Genomic DNA, 26,587 nt, shown 5'->3' with positions numbered 1-26,587 from the left:
AGATGCGGATTCGCGACGCCGCGATTTGTGTGCATGGTGGATTCAGGACGTTTATCAACGAGAGTGACGGGAGTAGTTGGACAGAATGAAACGAACGGAGCGACATTAAATGCCTTCGAACGTTAGGCTAAGCTTGCTCTGATTAGAGTCCCATGCATGTGGCGCATGCACGTTTCATTTTTGGTCTTACAATTATTTTATAGAGAGTTAACGTCAGTGATGTCGAGCAGTAAAACAGCGCTAAGCAACAGGACGAGGAGAGGGACACAGACACGGGTTGTGATGTGGTGTGGACAGTGATGTGGTGTGGACAAAAACTTAAGGCATCCTAAAGGGTGCGAGTGCAGCTCTTGCAATCTTATCAGCACGCATTCGCCATGAAAGATCCGTGTGAATGTGGAGGTCAATATACTTACACGTATCGGCAGATGGCAGGGGCGTACCATTAAGAAAATATATTGAAAATAGGCTAGACGTACGTCCTTACAAAGAAATTCATTACGAGAATAAATAGCTTTAGCTGCCTGACTGAATGTCACCGTATCACTGTCCATGGATTGTAAAACGGAATTCTATATTTTCTTTTGGCACTGCATGGAACACTCTGGAACCCACGGATGAACCTTCCAGGTAGAAAAATTCTAAGGTTCACTTCTGCTAGCCACTATACCAGCTGTGAGATGTGAAACACTGTGTTCACATCTCGTCAAAATACAAACTTCCAAGGAAACTGAGGATATACTGTTTCTTTTTGCGTGCGCGTGTGGTAACAAGTTACAGACAACCGACAGCGTAAAACCCTCCTGAAAGCCAGTTAAGCTTCTTTTCTCTTTTTTTTTTTTCCAGCGATAGAATAAACCTAACTTCATACACGTATTTATAGCTTGTGTAATAAACATAGTGTGTGTACAGCTTTCTTGTTTTGCACTTGTCAATGGCAATGGGCATGCACAACATCGGACAGCAGGCGCTAAACTGGCTGCATTACTTCATATATAAATTTGCTTAGTTTCGTAAATTCATGCGCCTTCGATGAGTTTGTGTCTTCAATTAGCGGTAGGCAGTCATATTATTGTCTTACGTCGTCTTGTACTTGTTTCATCTTTGCTTGAATTGTTTGTTAATGCACCTTCTTTCCCTTCGGTTGCTTTTGTATGACCACTCCCCCTGCGCATTGTAGATCCCAAATTTCAATGCGCGCCTCAGCTGGTTCTCGGTCTGGCTGGCGCCCAGCACTGACTACGGGCCCTTCTGTGCGTGTTTGTGTGTGTGTGTGTGTGTGTGTAGGGGGGAGGGGGAGGAGGGGCTTTTGGGAACTGTGGGAGTGAAGGGGAGGCCCTCCTTCCTCGAATCAAACGGGACCCACGGGTTACGGTCAGCGGACACAGGCACGTGCAACATCGCCTAGGAGAGAGGGAGCAGCCGCCAGTCACCGACCGGACTCAGTACATACCGCGTGGCGTTGGCGTGAGCAAAATCGCGCCTATGATTTTACGGGCCTATTTAAGCAGCCCACAGAGTATCTTTTTTTCATCCTCTTCTTTCTTTCCTGCTTCGTTACCATGGAATAAATAGTGCAAGCTCCGCACTAGAAATCGTCTCGCCCCTGCCTGGTCGCAATGGTCTCCCGGACACCTGCAGCCTGCCGACAAAGCCAAACTACCCAGTAGCAACGCCGGTCAAAGTAACCGGCGTCTCAACACTCTCTATGGGCTTCTGTTTTTAAAAATAAATCAGTGCTAATTTTAGACTCCATTTCTCTGTCAACCCCTTGGCCTTTACCATATATACAGCGTAGAGCAACAGGCTTCTCCGGCCAACCTCCATTCATTATACTCTCTCTCTCTCTCTCTCCTAATGAGATACAAGTGCCGCCTTCTAAACTTCTGTCGGGTCGCAAGACGAGCAAGGCATCGCAAAGCGCTCGCGACGCGCCTTCTCCGTCGCCGGAACGCGATGCCTTCCCATCCAGTGCGGCCTCGTCCCGGCTCCCGTCTTCGCTCCCCAGCCCGGCGCGTGAAAGAACAGCGCGCACTCCGAGCGGCCGCCGAAGGTGATGCATCGGGTGGAACCTTCGACAATCAATCTCGTTTGTCGCTGTCCAACACGCGTCGTCGTCGTCGTTCGGCGCCGCGACACAACCAGCGCTGGCGCCGCCGGTTTCCCCTCCTCCCCGCGCGGGCACTGCAGGGCGACAAGAGTGCACGTCGTCCATCAGCGGTAGCCTGTCGGGAGCCGTGTTGCCGGTCTGTTCACCGCCGCATTGACTAACACCTCGGCGGCTGCCAGCCCCCCTTCTTCCCTGCTCAAGTGCTCTCTTCTCGTGAGGGCGGATGGAGGGCGCCGGGAAGGACATCCCCGGCTTCTTATTCCATCCTCGGCTACGCTCTCTCGCCCACGCGGGCGCTTCCGCGGCCATTCCTTACGGCGGTGTTCTTCCAATTTGGCGCCACTGTCGAGCTACTCACCACTGGCAAATTGAAGAAGGAGCATCAATCTTAGCTCCGCGACAATTGTTTGTCACCGCAAGAGAGTACCCTCTCGCTCTTTTTTACCCTGCTGTCTCCTAATAGCTCTGTCAGCTCGTGTGCAAGAGCAAGTGTGTAGGTGCGTTGAACAATGGCAGCACGCGGCACTAGCAGTTGCGTAGAGACAGTCAAGCTTTCCTTTGTCTCTTTTTGAGACACCTGGGTCCGTAATAACAAAAAAATACCTTATGCTAGAATTGTTCGTATGAGAAAATTCTAGGCAATTCTAATACTGGGCATGGCAGATCGACGAGCGACGGCGGATTGACCAGTGGCAAAGTGCACTTACGAACGAAAAGAGTTGTGAACCTGGGCCCGGCTAATATTGTTACGTGAAGAGTACCCCCTTGTTCTCACCGATATGAAGAGCAGCTTCGTTACGCCGATAGCTGTTGTGGCGTGTCATCGCTTGCTTCGCATTGCTAAAGTGATTGCAAGCTATCCATGACAAGTCCCGTTAGTCCACCTCAAGGGTACTCACAAGTCACATTCCAAAATTTAGATTGGGATTGATGGATGATGGCCGCTTGGGATTGATGGAAGGGGAAGGTAGCTTATGCACGCGCGGTCTCTCAGTCGTTTGCGACCATGTGCCGAGTAAGGGCCGGCTTTTCCGTGAAACTCGTTTTCATTTCCCGTACAAGTAGCAATGCAGCGCACGTTAGGTCAAAGGATTGTCATCAACTTTTGTGTGAAACTCGCCAAGTCCGCAGTGAAAACTTTTCCTGTGATAAAGACGGCCTTTGCTGATAATTGGTTGTCGGAACGTCAAGTCCACCGATGGCACAAGGCCTTTTTAGAAGGTCGTGAAGAGGCTAGCGACGAAGCCCGCGCGAGACGGCCGTCAACGAGCATCACCAATGAAAATGCGACGCGTGTGAGATACCTTTTAAATTCAGACTGTCGTCTTAGTGTCCGTTTAATGGCACAGATATTAAATATTCCAAAAAGTACCGTTCAGGAGATTTTGACCGATAATTTGCAGGTTCGAAAGGTGTGCGCCAAAATTGCGCCCAAAGTGTTAAGAGGTGACCAAAAATCGCGTCTAGTTGAAACGTGCCAAGGACGTTGGGACTTGTGTGAAAGTGACCCCACTTTTTAGACAATGTCATCACAGGTGATGAGTCTTGGGTGTTTGAATACGACCTCGAAACAAAAAGGCAAATTGCCAAGTGACACACCTCCACGTCCCATCGCCCTAAGAAGGCCAGAATGAGCAAGTCAAAGGTCAAAACCATGATCATTGTGTTCTTCGACATCATAGGGCTCGTCCAGCATGACTTTGTACCACATGGTACAGCCATTAACGCCAAATTGCATATGGAAGTGCTCAAGAGACTCAAACTAAGGTTTCTCGCGTCCGGCCTGACATCAGGGAGATTGGAAACCTCACCCTTACAACGCGCCAGCACACAGCTTTTCTCGTGGCCTGCTTCCTGGTCGATTCAAAGGTGCTCACCGTTACCTAGTCGCCCTACCGTCCTGACGTACCTCCCCCAGACTTCCTTTTTTTTTTCCGCGCTTTAGAACTTCCATTAAAGGACATCATATCGGAACAATTGACAAAATCAAAGAGGCTTGCACCAAGGCTCTAAAGGACATTCCGGAGGAGGCCTACCGCGACGCCTTCGATGCCTGAAAAACTCGCTGGAAGCGACGTATTGACTCAGGAGGAGCCTATTTTGAAACCTTTTCGTGTACTGTACGTATCCAATCTATGAATTATTTTTAATCGACTCACTGACGTTACTGTTCGGACGTACCCTGTATTTGTTTGACATTGCGTAACGACCAAGGATACTAGAGAACGTCGCCCAAGGGCGCAACCACAGAAGATCAGCTGTGGGAAGAGCGTATCATCGGCAATATATGAACTGGACTAGGTAAAAACACACTTCGTGGTTGTCCCGCAATAAGCCTACATCGCATCAGGGAAGCAACAGCCTATTAATGCGGAACCATGCGTGTCGATCAATGCGTATGCGCGAGCGTATTATCGATTAACCCGCATCTAAATTCTCTTTACTGTGGCTTCGTTCTTCTTATTCTTTCTTTTTCTTTGTTTCTTTCTTTCTTCCTTTCTTTCTTTCCTTCTTTCTTTCGTTCGTTTGTTCGTTTTTTTATTATTTAATGAAAGGATCTTTATGATATGGATGTTGTGAGCCTTCCCCGTTATAGCGACGACCGAGCACTATGGAACAAAAGGACGCGATGGCACTGGCACGTTCTCATTATTCATAATTGCGCCCAATTGATGAGCTGATGACTTGCTTTCCTGGCAGAAAGCCTTAAAACAGGCGGACTGAAGTTTCCGAACATTCACGGTCATTCAGAAGCACTGAAGCTGTGTTATGTGGCCAGTACTCGGTGGCCAAAGGACTGCGGTTGCGACAGAATATGCGCAATTGCTATAGTCGTCGCTGAGAGCAATATTTATGGAAGTTTGGTGGCGCAGTTTTGCTTCTTCCGCTAATGAGCGGATAATTTGGATGAACGCTTACCTTGGAGTTAACAAAACGAAGATTTCAGTGAATGTATATATTCCACACTACATGGAGTATTTAGTCCATACTGGGAAAGGTCCCTATAATAGAGGTTTGATAAAGCAGTGCCTCCCAACAGGGCAGTGCATCCAGCTCTTGAATCCCATCCATCTCCCACGGTAAAAAGAAGAAAAAAATTAATCAGCTATATGCCCAACATTTGCTCGTCAGACAATTGCGCCCTCTCCATGAGCGTCCCCGATCACCACTTGGCGCATTTGCCTACGAGGAGAACTCGTGCCACGTTTTCCCAAGTCATCACACCCGCCAAGATAGTATCCTATCACGATGAACACCAATAGCAAGGTCTTTCATTTCCTTTGCGTGTCTCCAACAGCCTCGGGTGCGCCTAAATATTGCGGATGTAAAGAAGACAAATCACCCCAATATAACACTGAAACAGATGACGCTTCTATTAATGAATAAGATGTACGGGGACCGCATATACATCTATAACGATAGTTCGGTCTCACCAACCAGCTCTTCAGATGCCGTTGTCATTCCGGCTACGAAAATTACAATCAAATTCGAACTGTCACGCATGATGGCATCAACGGTGGCAGAGCTTTCTGCCCTACGTGCTGCTGTCAAATGCCTTCTGCAGGGACCCCTCGTAAATAGATTATTTTTGACCTATTTACGCACCTCAGAGACTGCATTTTCCTTATTTAACAGGACTCATGAGCAGTCGGTATATGAGATAAGAGAGGAACACCATGAAGCTATCGCTGAAGGGCATGAAATTATATTTAAGCGGCTGCCTGAACATACCAGCATTGCTGGTAATATCCTCGCCGAAGAGGCTGTCTGAACCAACCCATGTAGGACCCAGAGCAGCTCGGATCACCTTATCCAGAACTATACGATGCAAAAAAACTTCATTTTGTGGCTAAATGTATGACACATGAATATTGGTCTTCTCTCAACCTCCCGAAATGTTACCTTCGTACACTTGATCCATCCTTAAAGCTACGAGTGCCATCAAAGGTTTCCCGCTCTGAAGTGACACTGTTGCGTCAACTCTGGTTGGGAGTGACATTTACCAAGGCCTACTCGTTCCGCATCGGACTCCTGTGGAACGACAGGAACTACAGAACACATATTGTGTCTGTGTCCCCGGTACCATGTCGAGATTGAACTTCTCCGGACAGCATCGAACCGGCTGGACTCTTGACTATTTTCGGAAATAAGATCCTTAATGTCCGTGCATGTCAATAGCACAGAAAGCAACGAAAGCGTTATTGCAGTACCTCAAGTCGACAGGTCTTGGCGACCATTTGTATAGACTTGGCGCGCGCCTTCAAAAGTGCACGAAAATGCTATCTCCCCTTCTTTTTTCATTCCTGTATCACCTCGTCCCCCGGTGCAGGGTAGCAAACCGAACGTGCGTCTGGTTTTAACCTCCCTGCCTTTTCTCTCACTCACTCTCTCTCTCTCCATGCACACGGAATAATACCCCGAGAGCAGCGCGTAATTCCCTCCGTTGATCATAATAGCTACAGCTGGGAGACTTTCCCACACGCACTGTTGGTTTCTCCTCGTGGAAGCGCGCGCGCGCTTTCAGTATACAGCATCAAGTTGGTTATAGCGTCACACGTAGAACATGTCCCTGCTGACTTTTCTAAAATTTTCGCCGCGAACGACCTCCCGCTCTCGACAACGTGGCGGGGAGGGAACGCGCATCGTCTTTCGCCCGAGTGGCTGAACGAGACACTTTCCGCAGCCCTTGTTGCGCGACAAAGAGCCAACCTGCGAGCCGACAGAGAGAGAAAAAAGAGGAGTGCGGCAGGCCTATAACGTTGATTGCACTTTGTTGATTACCCGCAATAACGGGCGCACAGCCAGCAAAGGGTTGGCGCAGCGAGCCGAGTGCTTATGGGCCTCGGCGGGCTCATCCCGTCATGCACTGCCGCGGGGCGCAGCGTAAGCCGACACCCCGCGGGAAGCAGATGTGAATGAAAAAGAAATGGGCAGTGGACGATGGATTCGTTCATTTAGCGCTGTGTTCGCATGTGCTATACAGGGAGCCCACCCGACTGTTACCAAATGACTCTCAAGCAAAGCCAACGGGTTGCCAGCCGGCAGTGTCAGGTGAGTGGGTGTGCAGTTTCGTCGGCCTCGTAGCGATGATTACGCTTCTCCATTCCGCTGCCGCTATATACAGGCGCCGTTTATGCTTTATGTAACGAACAGCTCTGCGTATTCGCTGCGACAACGGTAATGTTAGGCCTTAGGCTGAGGAGATGGCACGCATGAGTTTGCGGAGCTATGCAGCTTGTCGCGATGAGCGAGCCGCACTTCATTCGCATACGCGCAAGCTTACGGAGCCGCATAAAGAAATAAGGTGCAATAAAAAAAAAAGAAAAGGACCTCAACTTCTCAAACCACTTTCTCTTTCTCTCTCTCTATCTATCTCTCTCTCTCTCTCATGCACACAAATAGAAAATGCCGGCGGCCAAGTAACAATTAGCACTATTTAAAAATTATCAGCGCACTTTCTTTTTCCCATCCTCGTTAGGCTTATGTTTCTTTGAGTTAAATATATTATTGTAGAGCTTACATAATTTGGTATGAATGTCATTTTAGTGATAAAAAAGATGTATGATGTGCACAGCAAATTATTCAAGAGACTTGGCTCAGGCGTGGGTGGCCTCTGCTGTTTCTTAATTGACGAATCTGGTACATTAAAACTATAAATTTAATTTAAACTGATCGTCATTGGCAGACAAGCATGTATGTCTGGAGAATATCACGTCACAGTCACAAAAGATGTTTTGAAAACAATAATAAGTGCTCTTCGCATAAAACTGCGACTGATAGAAATTGCGATAACAAGCTCAGGTCTATCCGCCCGCGGTACAGCTGACGTACGTGCTCGAGCTCATCACACACTGCTTCAGCACCTGTATTCACAAGAAAGCTCTTAGGCTAGAATTTTTATTGTATAGAGGCACTTCAAGCGCATTTCTGCCGTCGCCGTGAGGTTCCGCACAAAGTGCAAGGGCGATAAAATCGTCGCCGCGCGCCGTATGTGTATGTGCGTGAAAGCGTGCAAAGGTAAGCCGGCGTTCGCGGCTCAATCTCGCGCGCGAAAGGGAGGATGCGAGCCGTCTTCCTACGAGCGCAGGGCTCCGGGGGAAAGCTATGGAGGGGGAGGCGCGTTCTACTCCGGGCCGCTGTATCTTGAAAGCCATCTGCGACGGGGACAAGGTCCGCCGTGGGTAGGGAGGGGGGCGTTGTACTCCGGGCCGCTGTATCTTGAAAGCCATCTGCGACGGGGACAAGGCCTGCCGTGGGTAGGGAGGGGGGCGTTCTACTCCGGGCCGCTGTATCTTGAAAGCCATCTGCAACGGGGACAAGGACCGCCGTAGGTCGAGAGGGGGGAGGCGCGTTGGGCCCCCGGCGGCGCGGGCGGTCGCATGCGCCGCCCGCGAAGCACGTATAATGCGAAGCACGTATACGTGCTTCGCATTATTAGCAGGAGCACCTTATCATCAATTATGTGGCTTGGATGCTTGTTTTGTGCTTGTTCTTTATTGAAACTGATGCTGTGCTGTATGTTGTATGCGTGATACAAAAGAATGTATGCACTTTTCCCTTCAATCACTAGTGGTTTTCTTTTTCCGTGAGGACGACGCCGAGAAATATCCCGACCAACTAGAGGCTATCAGCTTCGCTGTAATACGAATCAAATAGTGCCACAAGCGAATCGAATCAAATATCGAATAGTTTTCGAATACAGTTTTCGAATAATAAACAGCCGTTATCACAATTAATATGAAACGATGTTCACATCCAAGTGTTCCTAAAGTTAGGAAGTTCCTGCCATTACATGCGTTATGAAGCGTTGTTTATTAAAAGCACAAATGGAGCATTAGGAGCGAACGTGGTTTCTTTGCATTTACAGGGCTATTCAGAGAGCGCAAATGATCCCTTTAGGGCCTGCACGGTATGGCTACCAAAGTGACGTAGCCTGCTCGGTTACGCAAGTTAATTCTCTTGTGTTATATGTCTGTAGATTCCCGCGGGGGGTGAGAACTTAGAACTGAGGTTAAACAGCGCGAAAAAGACAGGACACAAGGAAACAAATACCACAGACAAGTGCTGACTGCCAACTGGAAGTTATTTTTTTTTTAATTCACCGGGCATTTATACCTTTTTCAGCATAGGCATGCGCACACCAGTCGCAAAAACATCTGCAAATGAGCAACATTATAATCTTTCTTCCAAAAATGTTATTTATTTTCCCGACAAGGCAAGAGAGGGAGTGCTTACACATTTATCTCCTTCTTTTCTAATGTGATAAGCCTCTACTATTTGCCTTTCCCTCTTACCTTTTCCTTTCCATATGAATTTTGTCTTTTCAAATATGGGAGTGCAGTGACACTTCTTACAGTGTCCGGCTAAATGACTCCCATAGCCATTCTTTAGGTCACTGCTGTGCTGACGAGCTCTATCACTGAAGCGCTGTCCGTTTGACCCATTTAAGATTTTCCACAGCTGAGCGGTATCTGATAGATAACGTTGCGCCTGCACTCAGTGAAACGAGTTTTATGATTTGTGGTGCACAGGTGCCTTTCACGCTTGTTCATGCGATTGCATATCGAGGACAGCTTACACGGGGCACTGAAAACCAAATTAATGTTTTTGCATTTCGCCTCCATCGAAATACGGCCGCCGTGGCCGGACATACATACATACATACATACATACATACATACATACATACATACATACATACATACATACATACATACATACATACATACATACATGCATGCATGCATGCATACATACATACATACATACATACATACATACATACATACATACATACATACATACATACATGCATGCATGCATGCATGCATGCATACATACATACATACATACATACATTTTCGGCTATCACGGCTTCAGACTTTCCGAAATTGCGATCTTTTTATTTTCCAATTACAAATGCATATACACCGCAAGTCAAATAAGGGATATGGAATATTTGGATTGATACTGTTATTTCGGATGTTACCATATGCAGATTCGTTATCGTTGTTTTTTTTTTTTTTTTCATGTGAGTTGAAAGGTTCTCTAAAGTATATGCATGCTTAATCCAAGCTCTAATGTCACGGTAGTCCATGCATGGAGAGCATGCCGTCGCTCCCTGAGCGATCCGAACTGACCCAAAATGAATCCTGCTCCAGCCATGGACTTAATTTATAGAGCACGTCTGAATAGGAACTCGGTACAAAAGTGTTCTTTTGCATACGTCGGTAATTTTAATATGTAGACAGTACACGATACAATGACCCCAGACCTTAGACGACGACTTGGTTCTCAACGTGGCCGCATCAAAACTACACTGTAAAATAATTTACACCCTAAAAAGTGAAAAAGGGTGTAAATGTGTTTATGAGTCACACCCTTAGGGTGTCGGTTATGTAGATAACACCCTAAGGGTGGGAGTTATAGACACATTTACACCCTTTTTCACTTTTTAGGGTGTAAATTATTTTACAGTGATACGTGGAGCCTCTTACGGAAGTCTTTGAGAATAACTGTCAGACAGGAATTTCTGCGTCCCGTTAACGACGAAAACGATAATGCTGTTTTTCACTCATCACTGGATCTCTTATGATTTCAGCGTCCGTATCAGCTCCTCGGAGGTCTTATCGTCGTCGTCGCCGCATAAAAGTAAAGAAATAAATAAAAACCTGCATTTAATTTCATTGCCGCCCACCAAGTGACAAAGTACTTCTGACGGTTGCAAACATGAAAGAAAGAAGAAGAAGAAAAAAGAAAACTGCAGCGCCGCGGCGTCTTCGCGTTGAACAACAACGTATACAACACGCTCTGCCTAAAACAGCGCATGCATATGGGGCAAGCCACCTTCGGGAGCTCTTTCGCAATGGCCACCGTTCGATACACAGCAAAACCTCGCTGAGCGGAAACCACACAAAACGCGCAGTCATCCATGTACATTTGTATTATTCAAACTGGTCTCACGGTTTAAGAACTCATTCACACCGGCGACTAACAGTGGTCGCGCGACCAAGTTGGTCGCAAAGCGACCAGTCGCAAATGGTCGCTTTTCTCGAACAGCGACCATTTATATGGGCCAGTCGCTCTCTGCGCGATTTTTCAGTCGCGCGAGCGTGGTCGCAAAACTGATAAACCAATCAGCGGCGCATCGGAAGTGATCTTTCATGTGTCTATACCTTCCGGCCTGCCTCCCGCGTCGCGGCAAATTCCGCGTAGATTCCGAGAGTTCTCGCTGATAACGATAATCTCCGAGATTGTGACTTGCGGGTCGCACTCAGCCGGGCTTGCCGGTGTGAACATCAGTCGCCTTCGGTCGCTTTTTGATCACGAGTCGCAAATAGTCGCGCGACCTGCTCAAGTCGCTGGTGTGAGTGAGCCATAAATGTGCCACGTATTGTTGTTGCATGCATGGAGCAACATTCGCACCTGATTTTACAGCGCGGCAACCGCTGCGCGTAAACACGCACACACGCAAACACAAACGCGCACGCCCGCTTCACTGCAATCAAGGTTCCAAGCGGAAACGAATGACACGTTTGCACATTTCCATCATCATTAGGAATATAAACACACTGCGAAGGCTCGAAACTGCAGTTCGACAAAGTGATGCTGATTGTATTATTATTATTATTATTATTATTATTATTATTATTATTATTATAATTATTATTATTATTGTTATTATTATTATTATTATTATTATAGCTCATTAGCCGCTGACCTCACTAGTGAGCCCAGTAAAGTAATCGCTGTCCGGCGCAAGGACCTCTGGCGCGCACACTGATTCGCGGCTGTACTTACCCCGTGTTTGATAGGGAAATGCGCGCACCGCGATTGCAGTGCCACATTAGCGTCTCCCTTGGCGAATTGCTCTTTTCCGCGCCCGTGCCGCTCACGTTTAGCAGCCGCGCGCTCCCCACGCGATCCTTTTTGGTCCCAAACGAGGAACGGCCGTGGGTCTCGAGTGCGGCGCTCTCGCGCTCGGCGACGACAAATTAGGGGGCCCCCTCCTTTTTTCGCGCTTCCGCACTCGGGTTTCTAATGGCGCGTAAGAGAGAGAGCCGATGTACTACGCGGGACGCCGACCGCTCGCTATCATTTGGGCGGCACTCGGGCCGGGTGCGCCGCGCGCGGCGTCCAATCAGCCGCGCGCTCAGCGATAACCTGCCGCGCGTTTTCACACCGGTCGACACCGCCGCGGCTCGCTGTAGACAGGATTGCCGTCGCTTGCTGCCGCGCGGTTTCCAGCCTGCAGCTGCGACCCGGGCTCTCGGCGGAGGCGCGCGTTGCGGCACAGCTGCGCGGGGCGGTCAGCGGCTGCTTGCCCCTCCGGCGGCGCGCGCGGCTCATTTGGCTTGCATGAAGCCTGCGTGCGCACTCGGCGAGCCCCCGATCCAATTTTCTGTCGTTTCCCCGCCTCTAATCCGGGGCTAATCGGATTTGGCTGCAACGGCATCTCTCCCCCCGCCAGTAGCGGCGCAACCCCCCCCCCCCCCCTTCCCTTCGAGTAATATCCCCGGCAGGAATCTGCGGCCGCGCGCGCCGGTCCCGGAACAGTCCAGGTTAATTTGTCGCCAATTAAGCGCGCCTCGTCCGCCGGAGACAAATGGCTGCCGCCTCCAAAACATGCCACCCTCGCCCGTAGTGCCCACAATTTGTATCAATATTAATAGCCGCTTTTCCTCGACGAGGTCGCGGAAGGGGAGAGCGCGTCCCGCCTTCCGGGGCGGGACCGGGAGGCGGGGCTAGGTGACGGCCCGCCCTCCTCCGGGCCAGGCCGGCGCAACACGGAGCGGCCGCACGCGCGCTACTCGTGACTGCCCGACGTCGAGACCCCGAGGCCCCGAGGGCGCCGGCCACAGCTGCGGGCCGCTCGAAGCCTTCCGGAAGCCGCCGCCGGCATGGCGCTCACCACGGAGTCCAAGGCGGCCAAGTCGGCCAACCCGTTCTCCATTTCGAGCATCCTGAGCCGCAGCGAGCCCAAGCGCCAGCCGCCGCTGCTCTGCTGGGAACCCGGCCTGCTCGCCAAGCCCACGCCATGGTACCCGTGGGTCAGGCCCGGTACGTTCACGCCAGGCTCGCTCCGTCTCAGCATGGGTTCAGCCCAGAGGAGTAACACACGTGCAGCGGGAACACGGAGGGCGCTGAATTACGGCAGCAGAAGAGCTCCTCGATTGCCGTGTGTTACTCCTCGCGAGGCTGATCGCTGGTAGCAGCCCATTTCCTTTGCTTCCCACTTGCTTGCAAAGTGCCGCGTTGCATATCGTTCACGATTCGTTGCTCGGCGGTTACTCCTCCAACGACTACTGGGCATACAGTGGCGACGACAACACGCCGAATTTGATGTCGCGAGGACGGCTCTGTTGTTCGCTTCGTTACTACCCATGGCACGCGCCCTGTACTAAATGGGGATACGGCACTTGGCCCTCTATGGCGATATGCTTAGCGTGTGCGCGCACTGACGATACATATATCGGTGGAGGAAGCGGACGTCGCGAGACCGTCGGCTTTCTCCAACGACAGCTGCCTCTATGCAGAACTCAATGGTCGCTTATACTCGCAGAAGAAACTGCGCTGTACATATTTTTGCGCGCCTTTTTCGTACTGTACGGCTTCTTCTGCAGAACGATGTAACTTTCTTTTTTTATTTTTTTGAAGTAGCAAAAGTGGATACACGAGCCGTAAAAGTTTAAAATTGATCGCCTATACTATACCACATGCTTCAAGATGCTGAACAGCAAGACCCGAGGCGGCGCGAGATTACGGATTTTGGGAATTCGGGCGACTAAGAGTGCAAAGGAAATAAGTTGTGCTTCAAAAAAATTTGCGTACACCATCGCGCAGTTGTCCGCTCAATTAAAACACGTTGCTTACCACTCTGCTAAAAGCTGTGAAAACGAACTGCAAAATCGTTCAGAAAAGAGAGGAACCGTGAAATAGCGATGGTGCGTCACGACATCGTGTAGTTAAAGAGTTCCGACAGAACATTTCGTTTTTCGAGAACTTTTTGTTGTATGAGTGTAATTACATGAAATACTGCAGTGAGGAGCTTTCTAGATACGTTTTTTTCCTCTCTAAGTAAACAGAATGTATTCCGCGGACCAACGCGGCAATTTTTTTATTCGGCTCAGCAACTGACGTGTTTCGCAGACAGCGTTGCCGTTGACAATTCTCTTTTTCAAGCGACCGTGATTGTCTTACTACCACCCCGCATCCACGGTTGCGGACCGTTTTCCGCACCACAGCATTGTGCAACGCTTCGTTCCTCGACGTTCACTTGTGAACCGTTCCAACCTTCCTATAATCTTACGAAGTTTATCGGCTTTCCCACAAAACGTATAAGACTCCCGAAGGCTGCAGGACACCTTGTTGCCAAAAGAACGGCACAAAAAAAGCATGCATGAAGTAGAAAGCCAATTACGCGGTGAAATGCGATTTCGGAACAAAAGTGCCGCAGAAGTTTACACGTGATGCGAAGCTGCACGCCGCCTTCCCTCGAGCAACAATCGCGTTACGAGAGGCAACTGATGTCGACTGGCGTTTCGTATCGATGCTCGTTTCATATTTGTTTGTATTTCAGCCATTAGCCCGAACTCATGTAAACATCGGTGCCACCTAACCTATAAGATACATTAGTTGTACCTGCACATGTAATGCACCCTATAGTTTTTTCAGATAAGGCGCTGTCCAACTGCCACGACAATTTTCAGTTTCTTCGTAACGCTTTCATTTGCGAATTAAGTTGAGCCTAAGGTTTGGTTGCACGTGCGAACACTGAAAGCGCAGCTGTGAGTTGCCCTCTGAAGAGAGCTCAATGCATTATATATGGGTCGAATTCACAAAGTTTTTCGCTCGTAAGTGATGCTTGCTATTGGTCGGCCGCCTTCTCTCGTAATAGCCGTCACATCACGAGTGGCTGCCTCCTTGATCTTATGAACTATTCCAGCGTATAGCAAGTTCTTTGTGAATACAAGCCCAGAATATTAGCCATGATGCTTCTCACTTTTGTCAGCGAATTTCATTTATTTACGCCTTAAAGAATCCACGAAACGGTATACTGAAACAAATGAAAACAAGCAAACACGTTACCATATATAGCGGCTCAATTTAATTTGTAAGACAATGAGAGTCATTATCAAGAATAACGACAAAATTATGGGCAAGTCATGACGACGCGTTATAAAGTTATAGGAAAGCCGTTCCAGTCTTTAACTCAGAACAGCATGCAAGAGCACTGAAAAAAAAAGAGCAGCACGTGTCCCATAGCGGCAAACTTGCATGGCTGACCGTATGACGAAATATGTGGGTGGCGCTGGGAAAATGGTTGAATTAAGTGAGGATAAAAAAAAGAAAACGAAAGAAATCTTGTGCAACAGTAACCGTACGTTTACATGCAGTGACGATAACTAAGCGGTAATAACCCAGATTTTTTTTTTTTCGAGGATGAAATTGTACATGACATCGTACGAAAAATGAATTAATTTGGCGGCACGATTTTCGACAGCTTCGAGCAAATGTATGAGGAGCATTTGGGTCGAGTTTCGTAAGGCTCATGCGCATCCTAGATTTGATATGGGTTCGTATTCACGAAACACGATACGAATCGCGTCGCATTCGTGGCTCTCGGGTGCTATATACAGACATATAGCGATGCGTCGATTCAATGAGATACGAGTTTGCGGGTGTGTCCGAACAGTTCTTTTTTTTTTTTTTTTTACATGTACAACACATTTGGTTGTAATGCTTAATTTTGTAACCGTCGAATTTGTGTTAAATATTGTTTTACTACTGCGGACCCTGTTTTTACTGCTGATGGGCAGCTGGGGCCCAGTCACGCTGTAGTGACTCAGCTTCTTTTTTTTTTTTTTATGCTGCCGCGCTTTCCCACTCAAAACTTTTTGGAGAGAATAAAGTTACTTAATTGATTGAAGCTCTTCTTTCTCAAGTGCCGTCTGCGATTGGCCGTCAACGCGGTTATTATCTTGTAATTAAGCTCATCAGTATCGTGATTATCGTATCGAATTCAGGACGATGGGGAAGCGCACTTACGTAAGAGAAGTTTCTTGAATCGCAGCCCGGATGATAGAGCCATACGCTGCAGTTGTTTGGAGGATACCTTATCGCTTAGAAAATTCCAGTACATCGCTTGCGGAATACGAGATGTTGATGAATTCTGCATCGGAAGGCGCGGTTCTCGAGGCACTTGAAAGATGATATTACTCACTGAATTGGCTGGCTGGCAGGCAATATTTAATAAATATAATGAAGGGCTGTGCATCTCTGGCTCAATTGTTTTTTCTCGTTTGAGTCGTTGTGTATAGACAACGGTAGCGATTCTTCAGTAAGATTACAACTAAACGCAAGCATAACGCAAATTAAATACAATTTGTCAATTTCCTCTCTGAACATTCGTCGTGACGTAGCACTTTTATCGCTGTTTCACAAGTACGTTCACAGACCAAGGTCACCATCAATAACTCTGCAAGGCTCTTCATTCACGTCCCGAAGATTTCATAATCATCTTTCTTTCATGCGCATCTATGACAAAACAGACGCTTTTAATTCACCTACGCTTCCACGTGTCATCAGCTTGTGGAACGACCTTCCCGATATCCTGGTATAGCTGAAGCCAACAAAGAAAAATTTCGTCACGACATAAACGTGCAATTGTTACTTTAATTAACTTCTTGTCTGCTTCGCGTCTTGTCTGCATTTTCTGTCTCTTTCGCTCTGAGGATTTTCGACTTTGTGTAAACTTGATTCTTCGTCGTGTCATTATTAACAAAATGTTCATATGATTTGTATAATTGTGTCTTGCTTATACCACGTAGAATTTCGAAGCTCCCCTCAGCAAACGCCCATTCTTCGGGCCTGCAAGCTATCTTGAATAAGTGAATAAATAACGTCGGCACCCGTGTAAAACGAATTCTGTGATCCGACTGACCGCATGACCCAATATACGTAAACATATACCCAGAGTGTTTATACCTCCGCTGGCGTGATTTCGCAGTATTTGCACGAAATCACAACAGAAACTTAATTTCGGTATTGCATCTCATTAACTTAACAAGGTTGTCGTGGTGCAGCTATGAGCAAAAGCTATACTCTAACAGAGGTATTTTACTAATTACTTCTCGTATAGTACAAAAAAAAGAGGGAAGACTAGCACGAGAGCAGCTCGGCGTACTCGTGTAGCGTGTTCGCGTGTGTGTGTCTGTGCGCGCGCGTCAACTTAATCATAACCGCTCAGACGCTACCAACCGCAGTACTACATGAAGCGACGCCACGTTGCGACATTCGGGTCGAGTCAAGTACGAGAAACTTAATTGAAGTGAAATGAGCGAGTAAAACAAGGGGGCACCCGAGGGGGCTCGAGTTTTTCGCAAGTCATAGCCATTCGAAGAAATAGACAAAAAAGCCAGAGGAAGTATACGGAAATTTCGTTTATTATTATTATTATTATTATTATTATTGTTTGCTTGACATGCAGAACTAGCACGGTAAAAGGCCGCGACATTGGATGAAAAGTTAGCTCGCCGAAGGCGGGAGTCGAACCCGCACCTTCCGCATCCCGTGTGCGGTGCTCTACATGTAGATATTAAGGTATACACAGCGCGGTGGCCATCCTATATAGCTCCCGTACAGTTCGTGGGGTATTCACGTGTGCGCAAGATCATCACTGAGAGTGTTAGTGCCGCTCATGACCAAGGCTACACATCCTTTTTAAATACAGGCAGTGACAAAATATGAAGATATTTTACCATTGCAAGCACATTATTTATAAGGCCGCAATGTATTCGGCTTCTAAAGCGTGCTGACGTAATCGACGGGTGCTTCTTTGCAGCGTCCAATTGAGGCGGCCACATCTACCAGTTGAACAATGTTGCCACGTTGTTCGCAACGGGCGCTTTTGTTTTGACTTTATTGTCCTTTCTCGTCCTTTCCCACGCTCACAAAACGCGTAAATAAAGCATCGTTCGCTTGATACGAAGTGCGTCCCGACTAGAAATTGCGGCATGCATAGGTGCCAACGGTATAATCGCTCTAATCAGCTTGCTTAAATATTATGTACACGTAAAGGACAATGCACACTTTCACGTGGAAACTTCTGTCATTCACATCGAATAACTTTCATTTTATAGATATGGCGTATGATTTGCCTAAAGTTTTTGTTATTCTCTCTCTATACTGCCCGCTCCCCATACGCTGTTTGGAAATGTATATATAGAAAGTATTTGTTACGCGTTACCGCTGAAGAAAAGTGATCGCTCTCATCGCTGCTGGGCGTTTGACTATCGACGTTGCAATCCCAATAGAGAGTTTAGATTAGGGGGACGCAAGTGTTGGGGCCTGCTGGCACTTGGGGCCACGGTACTGCACATGCGCAGTACCGTGGCTCCAAGCGATAATAGGCTCCAACGCTTGCGTCCCCCTAATCTAAAACTCTTAATAAATCAGCTTCATGAAGCGTCGCCGCGTTAATTCTCGTCTGCTCCCCAGAGTCTGCCTGCGATGCCTCTTTCTTTGTTTTATGCGGTGTCTGGCGTGTTCTTCGTGTGCTTTAAACTTTACAGATGTCTCTGTAACGTTCAAACGCCGGTTCTTAATATTTCCTTACATTCGCAAACATTCCGCACAACAATAGATTAATAAGATGCTGCTATAAACTATACAGTAACGATACTGTGGGCGGTCTTTCGTTCCAGTTGACTATACATCTGAAATGAGACAAATGATTCGTTGCAGACAATAACTGTACATTGATCATTGATTCCTAATTTTTTCTACATTTTACCCGAATGTCGACCTCGATGTGTGCCTTCACTGGCTTTCAGTTTAAAATCTGCCTTCCGCTGTATACCGCCGAGGCTAACTAAGCACCGTGTCTTCGTCTTACTTAAAGTGACCCTGAATTGAACATCGATCAACTATAGCTTCACTGTAACGTGCGCATACGCCAGCCCGTTGGCTCGCGCACGCCTACTATAGAGGCATAGCTTGGTGGGTGAGCTACGCCGCGCTTGTTTATTTATTTAATTTATTTACTTCGTACATATTTAAACATGCAATGAAGCGTATAGCGAAATTCGGCTTTGTAATTGAATGATTACAAAGCTAATTAGACAATCTTATTATTTAACTACCCGAGCATTGCAATCCACCTGAAAACGTGCAAGGGCGCTATTTCTCACGGACGATTTTGTTTAATCTGTTTGAAGTAAAACTTATCAGATGTGTCATAAAACCGACAAATATTACAGAAGTTACGACACTGAAAACCGTTATCTTTTTAAACGCGCTCCCGGCGATGCCATAAGCATCGGCATGCCTTTCTTACAGCGAAGCTTTATTTGTCAACGTCCCCGCGGTTTGTCGTGGGTCGTTTCTGGCCGGATATATATTTGTGGCTATATACAGGGTCTTGAAAGTCAATGTAATGGATTTTTATTTTTAAAAACTGTTATACTTGCCAGGAGCGGATTTATGGGTCAGTCCACAGGAAAGGGGGGAGGGGGCGGTAGGAAATTTTTTGTATTTTTCGTTCTTTGCGTCTGTGTGTGTGTGCGTGTATGGGCGTGTGCGCAAGTGTGCGTGTGTGCCTGGACGCGGGTTGGCGTGTGCGTGCGTGCGCGCGTGTGTGTGGGTGCGAGTGCGCGCATGTGGGCGTGTGTCGGCGCGTGTGCGCGCGTGTGTGTGTGGCCAGTCGCGCGGAAATTTCGCGTGCATTTGCAGGCTTCTTTCACGCTCGGGAAAACACTTTTACGTAGCACGTATTCAGCAACAGATAGCTGCATCGGGAGCTTTCATGTCGCTCTACAATTTTTTCATTGCCACTTTTCTTCTAATTATACTATATGAGAATTTGATTAACTAATTAAGATTAATGATCTAATTAGGCACGAAAAAAGACATTTGAGTATCTCCAAGCGATGACAAAGAATATTATCTTTGTTCTGTTCAGCTACGTGGTATTTGCATATCTTTAATGTTTGGCTAGAGTTACGTGGGATAGCCTGTATAAGCGCACAGCCGTACTGACCGAATTGTGCTCGGACGCGACGGCAGTCAGCCAGCACGAGACTGATGCAGATGAGAATTTCGAAACAGTGCATTTGAACCCCTTACCGCATGGTGACATATGACACGCATAGGACAGTTTCTCCTATCACAACACAATCGAAAAGAAAGAAATACTTGCATGTTGACACAGAATCGATATGTCCCTCTAGCGAACAATACATGGCGACCTTAGCACTAGAAATAATTTTGAATTACTTTTATTTAAATATTGTACGGTGACAGCTCACCACAGAACGTGCAAGAAGTTCGTAAGTAAACAAATGATTTTCACGATTCATACGCTAGAAATCAGCGCAAATAAGATATCACGGTGTTTATTGGCGGTTTGTTGTAAGACTGTGACGTTTAGAACGTGAAATACATTCGGATGGTTCGGTGAGGCAAGCATTAATTGCTGTATCATATATGATACAACGTACTGTTAAGGCTTGTTTTGTGGAGGAGAGTGTAGAGATTTGTTTTCACGCGAAAGAACAAGTTTGGTGGCAACCCTTGTCATGTTTGTAGGGGCTGTAGTCTCCCGTCGCACCAATAACGGTGCCAGAAAATAATGGCAGAATAAATATAACTGCCAGCAGTGTTTAAGATAAAGGTAACACGGGGCATCTTACGTTCCAAGAGCTAATAACAACAGCAGGAACAAATAACCTTGGGAAGAAGAGGAAGGAGATTTTCTTTCGGCGTGCGTCAAACTACTAAAGGTCATGCAAGGTAAAACACTAGCACAAAGCCAAGGTCTATAAATGCTTGGCAAAAGTAGTGACACGTTGGCACGATAACTGTTGGAGGCTTTCCATTATAAGAAAAGAGGTACGAAAGGCACTAGCGATATGCTTCGAGCTCAAACTGTTTGACACAATGCTGTGACTTTTCTAACGTCACTGTTCCACGCACGCGCAGGTGTATTCCTGTGACTTCGATCTGCGAACAAACAGTTGTAGTTTAGCTCTCGCTCTTCTTTTTTTTTTACTCCCTCCTACTAAGTATTTTTTTCCATCGAACGCACTAATATGGTACCCCCTACACTCGAACCAATTACTTGCCCAGCAACATTTTCTGCTGTAGCAATCCGGCCTAGGTATCAGAGCTATCGATTAGTCAATTAAAGATCGCGTCATCAAATTTTGTAAAATTGTAATTGTACTAGCTGATGCTGTGATAAATTACTCCCCCTTTTTAAGCAATGTGTGTAGATTTTTTTTTTCGCTGGTTGTGATATTTTTCGCAACTTTTCTGCAATTCAGATGTCTTTCTGCTTGGTCACAAAATATACCCGTAACTTCATGGTGTATTATGTATGACGTGCAACAATTATGGCTCACAAAACCATAGTCAAGCACTTCTTTAGAAAAGTGATGTTGGCTTAGGCGTATCTGGCTTAAATAAATGCTTCACTCAATTTTTTTTCGCTGGAAAATAAAAGTCCACGCAGTAAAAGATTATTAATCTATCCTAACCCATATGTTTCAACGGCAACGAAACAAAATTTGATAGAATCAAAGAAGGGCCAAAGTAATAAGGTATCATGCTCTACATAACTTTTCTCGGGAGGCATGCCCTCAAATGGAGTTCGTTCCTTCCCAATGAGTTCACCTCTCGAGTGAAGTTCACAAAAACAAAAGGTTCCTTAGCTGATGCAGTGGTTCGTCGTACAGGTGTTTTGTTTGCTGTCTCCGTGGGTTGTCAGTGCTGAAAACCGGGGCCGCATCTCTCGCGAAGAGAGGGTCTGGTTACGTTCTCTCTGTTCCTTGTTCGTGGCTCGTCTGCCTCAAGCCTGGTCCTCTCTCGTCGCCGATTCTCGATGAAGGACAGAATGATGCATTTTAATCCGATACGCATTCCTAGGGTACTTCACAGACATTCCAGGGGTTAAGTTTCAATGTATGTATGTATGTATGTATGTATGTATGTATGTATGTATGTATGTATGTATGTATGTATGTATGTATGTATGTATGTATGTATGTATGTATGTATGTATGTATGTATGTATGTATGTATGTATGTATGTATGTATGTATGTATGTAACCTGGGTCATTTGTAGTCCACGGTCAACTGGTTAGAACATCGGGCTGCTGTGCTGAGGGAACATGCAGAGTTTGAAGCCAACCGAGGTACCTCTGCCAACTGGTCATTGCTACAAGCAGGTTTCAACTCGTCGGGCGCAGCACGCAGCTCAAGTCATGGGGCACCGGCGTCGCCCTGTACAAGAACGTTGTCATACGTCATTTCCCAATCGAATCGGAGACGCTACGCCTGTCGTCCTTCGTGGACAATACGCTATAATGCGCAAAAAGTGTCGGAGACGTCTGCATATGTCACGTAAACTAATACAACGGCCAAAACGTCGCCGTCGCCGCCATCTACGTCAGTTCCGGAGCCACCAAAGAGATGGCGCAGCGATTCATGTCAATGCACCTAATAGCTTACAGCAAGATCGTGTTCACACCATGCTATAAATAAGGCAACGCTCGGGAATGAGACATGCCGCTCGCCATCTGCGAGGACTTCAATATCGACTTCTGGAAGCCCCAAAACAAGTGTTTTTCTGGAGTACATGAGGTATAGTCTTTTGTCGCCGAGCGGGCCTGCCTTGACATGGTATTGGGGGCGAGCTCCACCAGTGGATAAGCTGGCGCCACCGTCGGCGTGACGTGGCATGAGGGATCACGTGGACACAGCGGCCGCGTCGGCTGCTTCGGAAGCGCCGAAGCGAGCTGAAAACGAAAGTTTAAAGTCCCACCTGCGCTACGGTTCTGATTAAGTGGTAAAGCTTAACCGCCGGGTGTCTGCGTGACAACATTTGAATCACTATAATAGGTAATGGCTACCTTCGGAGGTGTGCAGCATGGTAGGCTACTGCTCAGTGCCGCAGTGCCGGACGTACGCAACGGAGCCCGGTGTCAGCCTTATACACACGTAGCCGCAGGACAAGAAGCTGCGTGAAGCTTGGCTCGTGAAACTTAGAACCGGCAAACAGCCATCGGCTACAAATCGGGTATGCAGCAAGCACAGACGCGAGGAAGATTTCTGCTACGGCGCCGGGACTGCGATGTTCGGTGAGCAGCAGAAAACGCGCACTGACACGCTCACCCGCGCTCGCTGCCCGGCTAATGTCATGACGGTTTTTGTCTATGAACTTGTTGATGCTATATACTGACAAATTCACTGGAATGGAAAGGGAGCGGTAAGAAGCACATTAAAAAAAGGCATGGCATATGGTCATGCTTGTGTTATGAATTAATGCACTGGATTACAAAAAAGAAGCAGTGGTCAATCGCACGCTGAGAAGACCGATAAACATACAGTGCGACGCAACTCGAGAAATAATATCGCAAGGTCAAAGAATTTAGAAGAAAAAAAGAAAAGATTGAATCGTCGCGACGGCACATCACAGTCGCCGTAGGCGTCGATGTCTCTACAATGAAATTATTTTTGAACAGCTCTGATAGCGTCCACGCAACAACGGTTGCTTGTTTACTGTCAAATGGTCATATTCTGCGCCTTAGAGCTCACGGCACGGTGCGAAAACGCGCATACAGCGAAAGCAAAACATAGTGCGCGGACATGTATGCAGACGCACAGTCGGTGGCTGCGAACCTGTGCGATCGCTGCATTGAACTTCATTCTGTTACGCTCCATTTACTTATACAGACACTATAAGAACATATTTCGCATAGTTTGCGCTCAGCGTTTCCTTACCTACCTTTCACGCAAGAAGCCGGTTCGGGGTACTCTATCGCGGCGACCGCGCGCAGTGGCGTTCACTGTACATATTCGGTAAAAAGATAGCGTCTGTAAACGATTGTGCGCTTGCAGTCTGCCCAAGATTATTATTTCGACAGTAATGAAGTTCCCTCGTTTTGACAGTACTTACAGAAGTGTACAGGAGGGCTGCCGCGTGGTGTTTTTATGAAACGCCGTAAGCCAAACCTATGAGGAGCGCGCCGCGTGATCCCTCATACTACGCAAGGCAGGCGCTTCCGACAAATGGCGACTCCGTAATTCCTCGCCGCCAATACCTACACGGCAAGTATACCGGCGATGTGCTCTATCACAATCGTATTTTTCTATCCGTCGCCCTCTGCTCGTCGCCATCAGCAACAGACGAGAGGACAATGCGCTGCTTTTCATTTAAAAATGTATATAGAAAGCAATAAACCACACATAAATAAATAAACATTCTGCAATTGAATGTATCATAACACCCTGTCTACGTCTTGCTAATTCGACCGTCGCAAGAATACATCACGCATAATCACTAATTACACACCTGTCGCGAGAAATCATCTTAATCGCATTACTGTCTCCAATAATCTCCATCGGATAAATGCGCCGCCAATTTTCTCTCCTTTGTAACTGTTGCTCCTTCGCAGATGGTGTTTCGTTGCTCAGGTATTTCTGCATCTTCTTCAACGAGACGCACTGTAGTACGCGAAATTCGTAACCCCACGCCACCACCGCCGATTCGTTTTCGACAACCCGCGCGTTCCTGCATGGTTCTCTCTCCAGACAAGCGTTTCCCCAGCCAAAACGGCTAACATATATATGTAAAAACACGATTGCCTGAATATACATGAAGCAGGTTCGAGTTCGACAAGCACCAAGTCAATTTTAAAGGATTTTTTTAAATTTTTATTCAAGAGTAAGAGACACCCAGTGGCACATACCCTGTGACGTAAGTTGGTCAGACGGTTAGTTTCAAACACGCTTCCCTCAACACAGCAGCCCGGTGCGCTACCTCTTAAACGATGGACTACCCATTGACCTCCTTTAACCTATCGCTGAGAGCTAATGGCGGATTTGGAATCAAAACAGATTGAAATTGTTTAACGTTGTACAGTTAAAAATAAATTATGGGGTTTTACGTTACAAAAAACACGATCTGATTACGAGGCACGCCTTAGTGGGGGGCTCCGGAAATTTCGACCACCTGGGGTTCTTTAACGTGCACCTTAATCTAAGTACCACGGGTGTTTTCGCATTTCACCCCCACCGAAATGCGGCCGCCGTGGCCGGGATTCGATCCCGCGATCTCGTGCTTAGCAGCCCAACAAACATTATACCATCCATAAAGACGGACGTACGTACGTACGTACGTACATACATACATACATACATACATACATACATACATACATACATACATACATACATACATACATGCATGCATGCATGCAGACAGACAGACAGACAGACAGACAGACAGACAGACAGACAGACAGACAGACAGACAGACAGACAGATAGATAGATAGATAGATAGATAGATAGATAGATAGATGGATAGATAGATAGATAGATAGATAGATAGATAGATAGATAGATAGATAGATAGATAGATAGATAGATAGATAGATAGATAGATAGATAGATAGATAGATAGATAGATAGATAGATAGATAGATAGATAGATAGATAGCGGGAAGTGGATGAAATAACACGGGAATGCTAATCGCATTAGAAAAGTTATATATAAAAAAGGATAAACTCGCTGTAAATCAATGATTCAACACTGTCACTACAATAAATTCTCAGTTGTACGAAAGTCGGTTTAACGAATGTTTCATAATAACGAACGTTCAGAAAATCCCCGGCGGTCTTTCTGTTCATTCTATGCAAAAATCTTTGAGTTAAACGAATTTCTGAATTGCGATCGCTTCAGCTGAACGAACTTGATCAGTAAGCGCTGAGAACAATTCGTTTGAAGACTATGTGCAGTGCGACAGTGAGCACGCTACCTGTGCTGAACTATTAGATCTGGAAATTGTTTCTAGTGTTCACCCGAAGAAGAGTGCGGCGACGAAGATGCGTCGGCAGAGGCAAATTCAAATCCTTTATTTTAGCCGAGACTGTAAGGTGCCTTGGAAAGTTGCGATACTTCGTGTCTCTGCAACAAGCTTCACCAGATGAAGTGCACAAAAACATAGACTCTGGACAGTTTTGTTACTTCTTTCACTTTAAGAGCAGATTTTTTTCAAAATCAGATAGGCAGCACTCACTGCAGCATAACTGTTATGCGCTTGGTATATGTTGATGTACATAACTCCATAAATTTCATTTCACACTTTTTACTCGACATCTGCTGTTGCCCTTTGCTGTTCCGCATTCTAGTGATTATTCACTTTAGTAAACTTTCAGTTAAGTGAACTATTTCTTTGGGTCCCTTGAAGTTCACTCAAGTGAGAGTTCACTGTATCTCTTATGAATGCTAGTTCGAATATCGAACACTATCTTCGATTAGATCTTGAGCATCACTACTCGATTGCAGTAGGCCGACACAGTATACTCTAGAAAGCTTCCTGCTAGCCTTTACAATGGTCTTTCGGCACTCCGTGCTGCACTTGATTTGATTAATCAGGAACCACCGCAACAATGGACAGCTTTTAGTGATTC

General features: G+C 46.8%; 1 protein-coding gene and 1 long non-coding RNA gene across 2 annotated transcripts in view; one reads left to right on the top strand and one right to left on the bottom strand.

Annotated features, from left to right (window-relative positions):
- Nucleotides 1-26,587, bottom strand: part of LOC129380467 (uncharacterized) — a 146,054-nt gene that overhangs the window by 29,002 nt on the left and 90,465 nt on the right. The window lies entirely within an intron of this gene.
- The window catches only part of LOC126546283 (uncharacterized), a 92,708-nt gene continuing 78,817 nt past the window's right edge, over nt 12,697-26,587 (top strand). Inside the window, exon 1 of the mRNA XM_050194444.3 lies at nt 12,697-13,171. Within this exon, the coding sequence (XP_050050401.1) occupies nt 13,012-13,171 (160 nt within the window). The 5' untranslated portion in view covers nt 12,697-13,011. The remainder of the gene's footprint in view (nt 13,172-26,587) is intronic.

This window comes from Dermacentor andersoni, chromosome 1 (assembly GCF_023375885.2).
Source record: "Dermacentor andersoni chromosome 1, qqDerAnde1_hic_scaffold, whole genome shotgun sequence".
NCBI classification, from domain to species: domain Eukaryota; kingdom Metazoa; phylum Arthropoda; class Arachnida; order Ixodida; family Ixodidae; genus Dermacentor; species Dermacentor andersoni.
The sequence above is the reverse complement of the archived record's forward strand: the minus strand, read 5'-3'. Positions and strand labels throughout refer to the sequence as shown.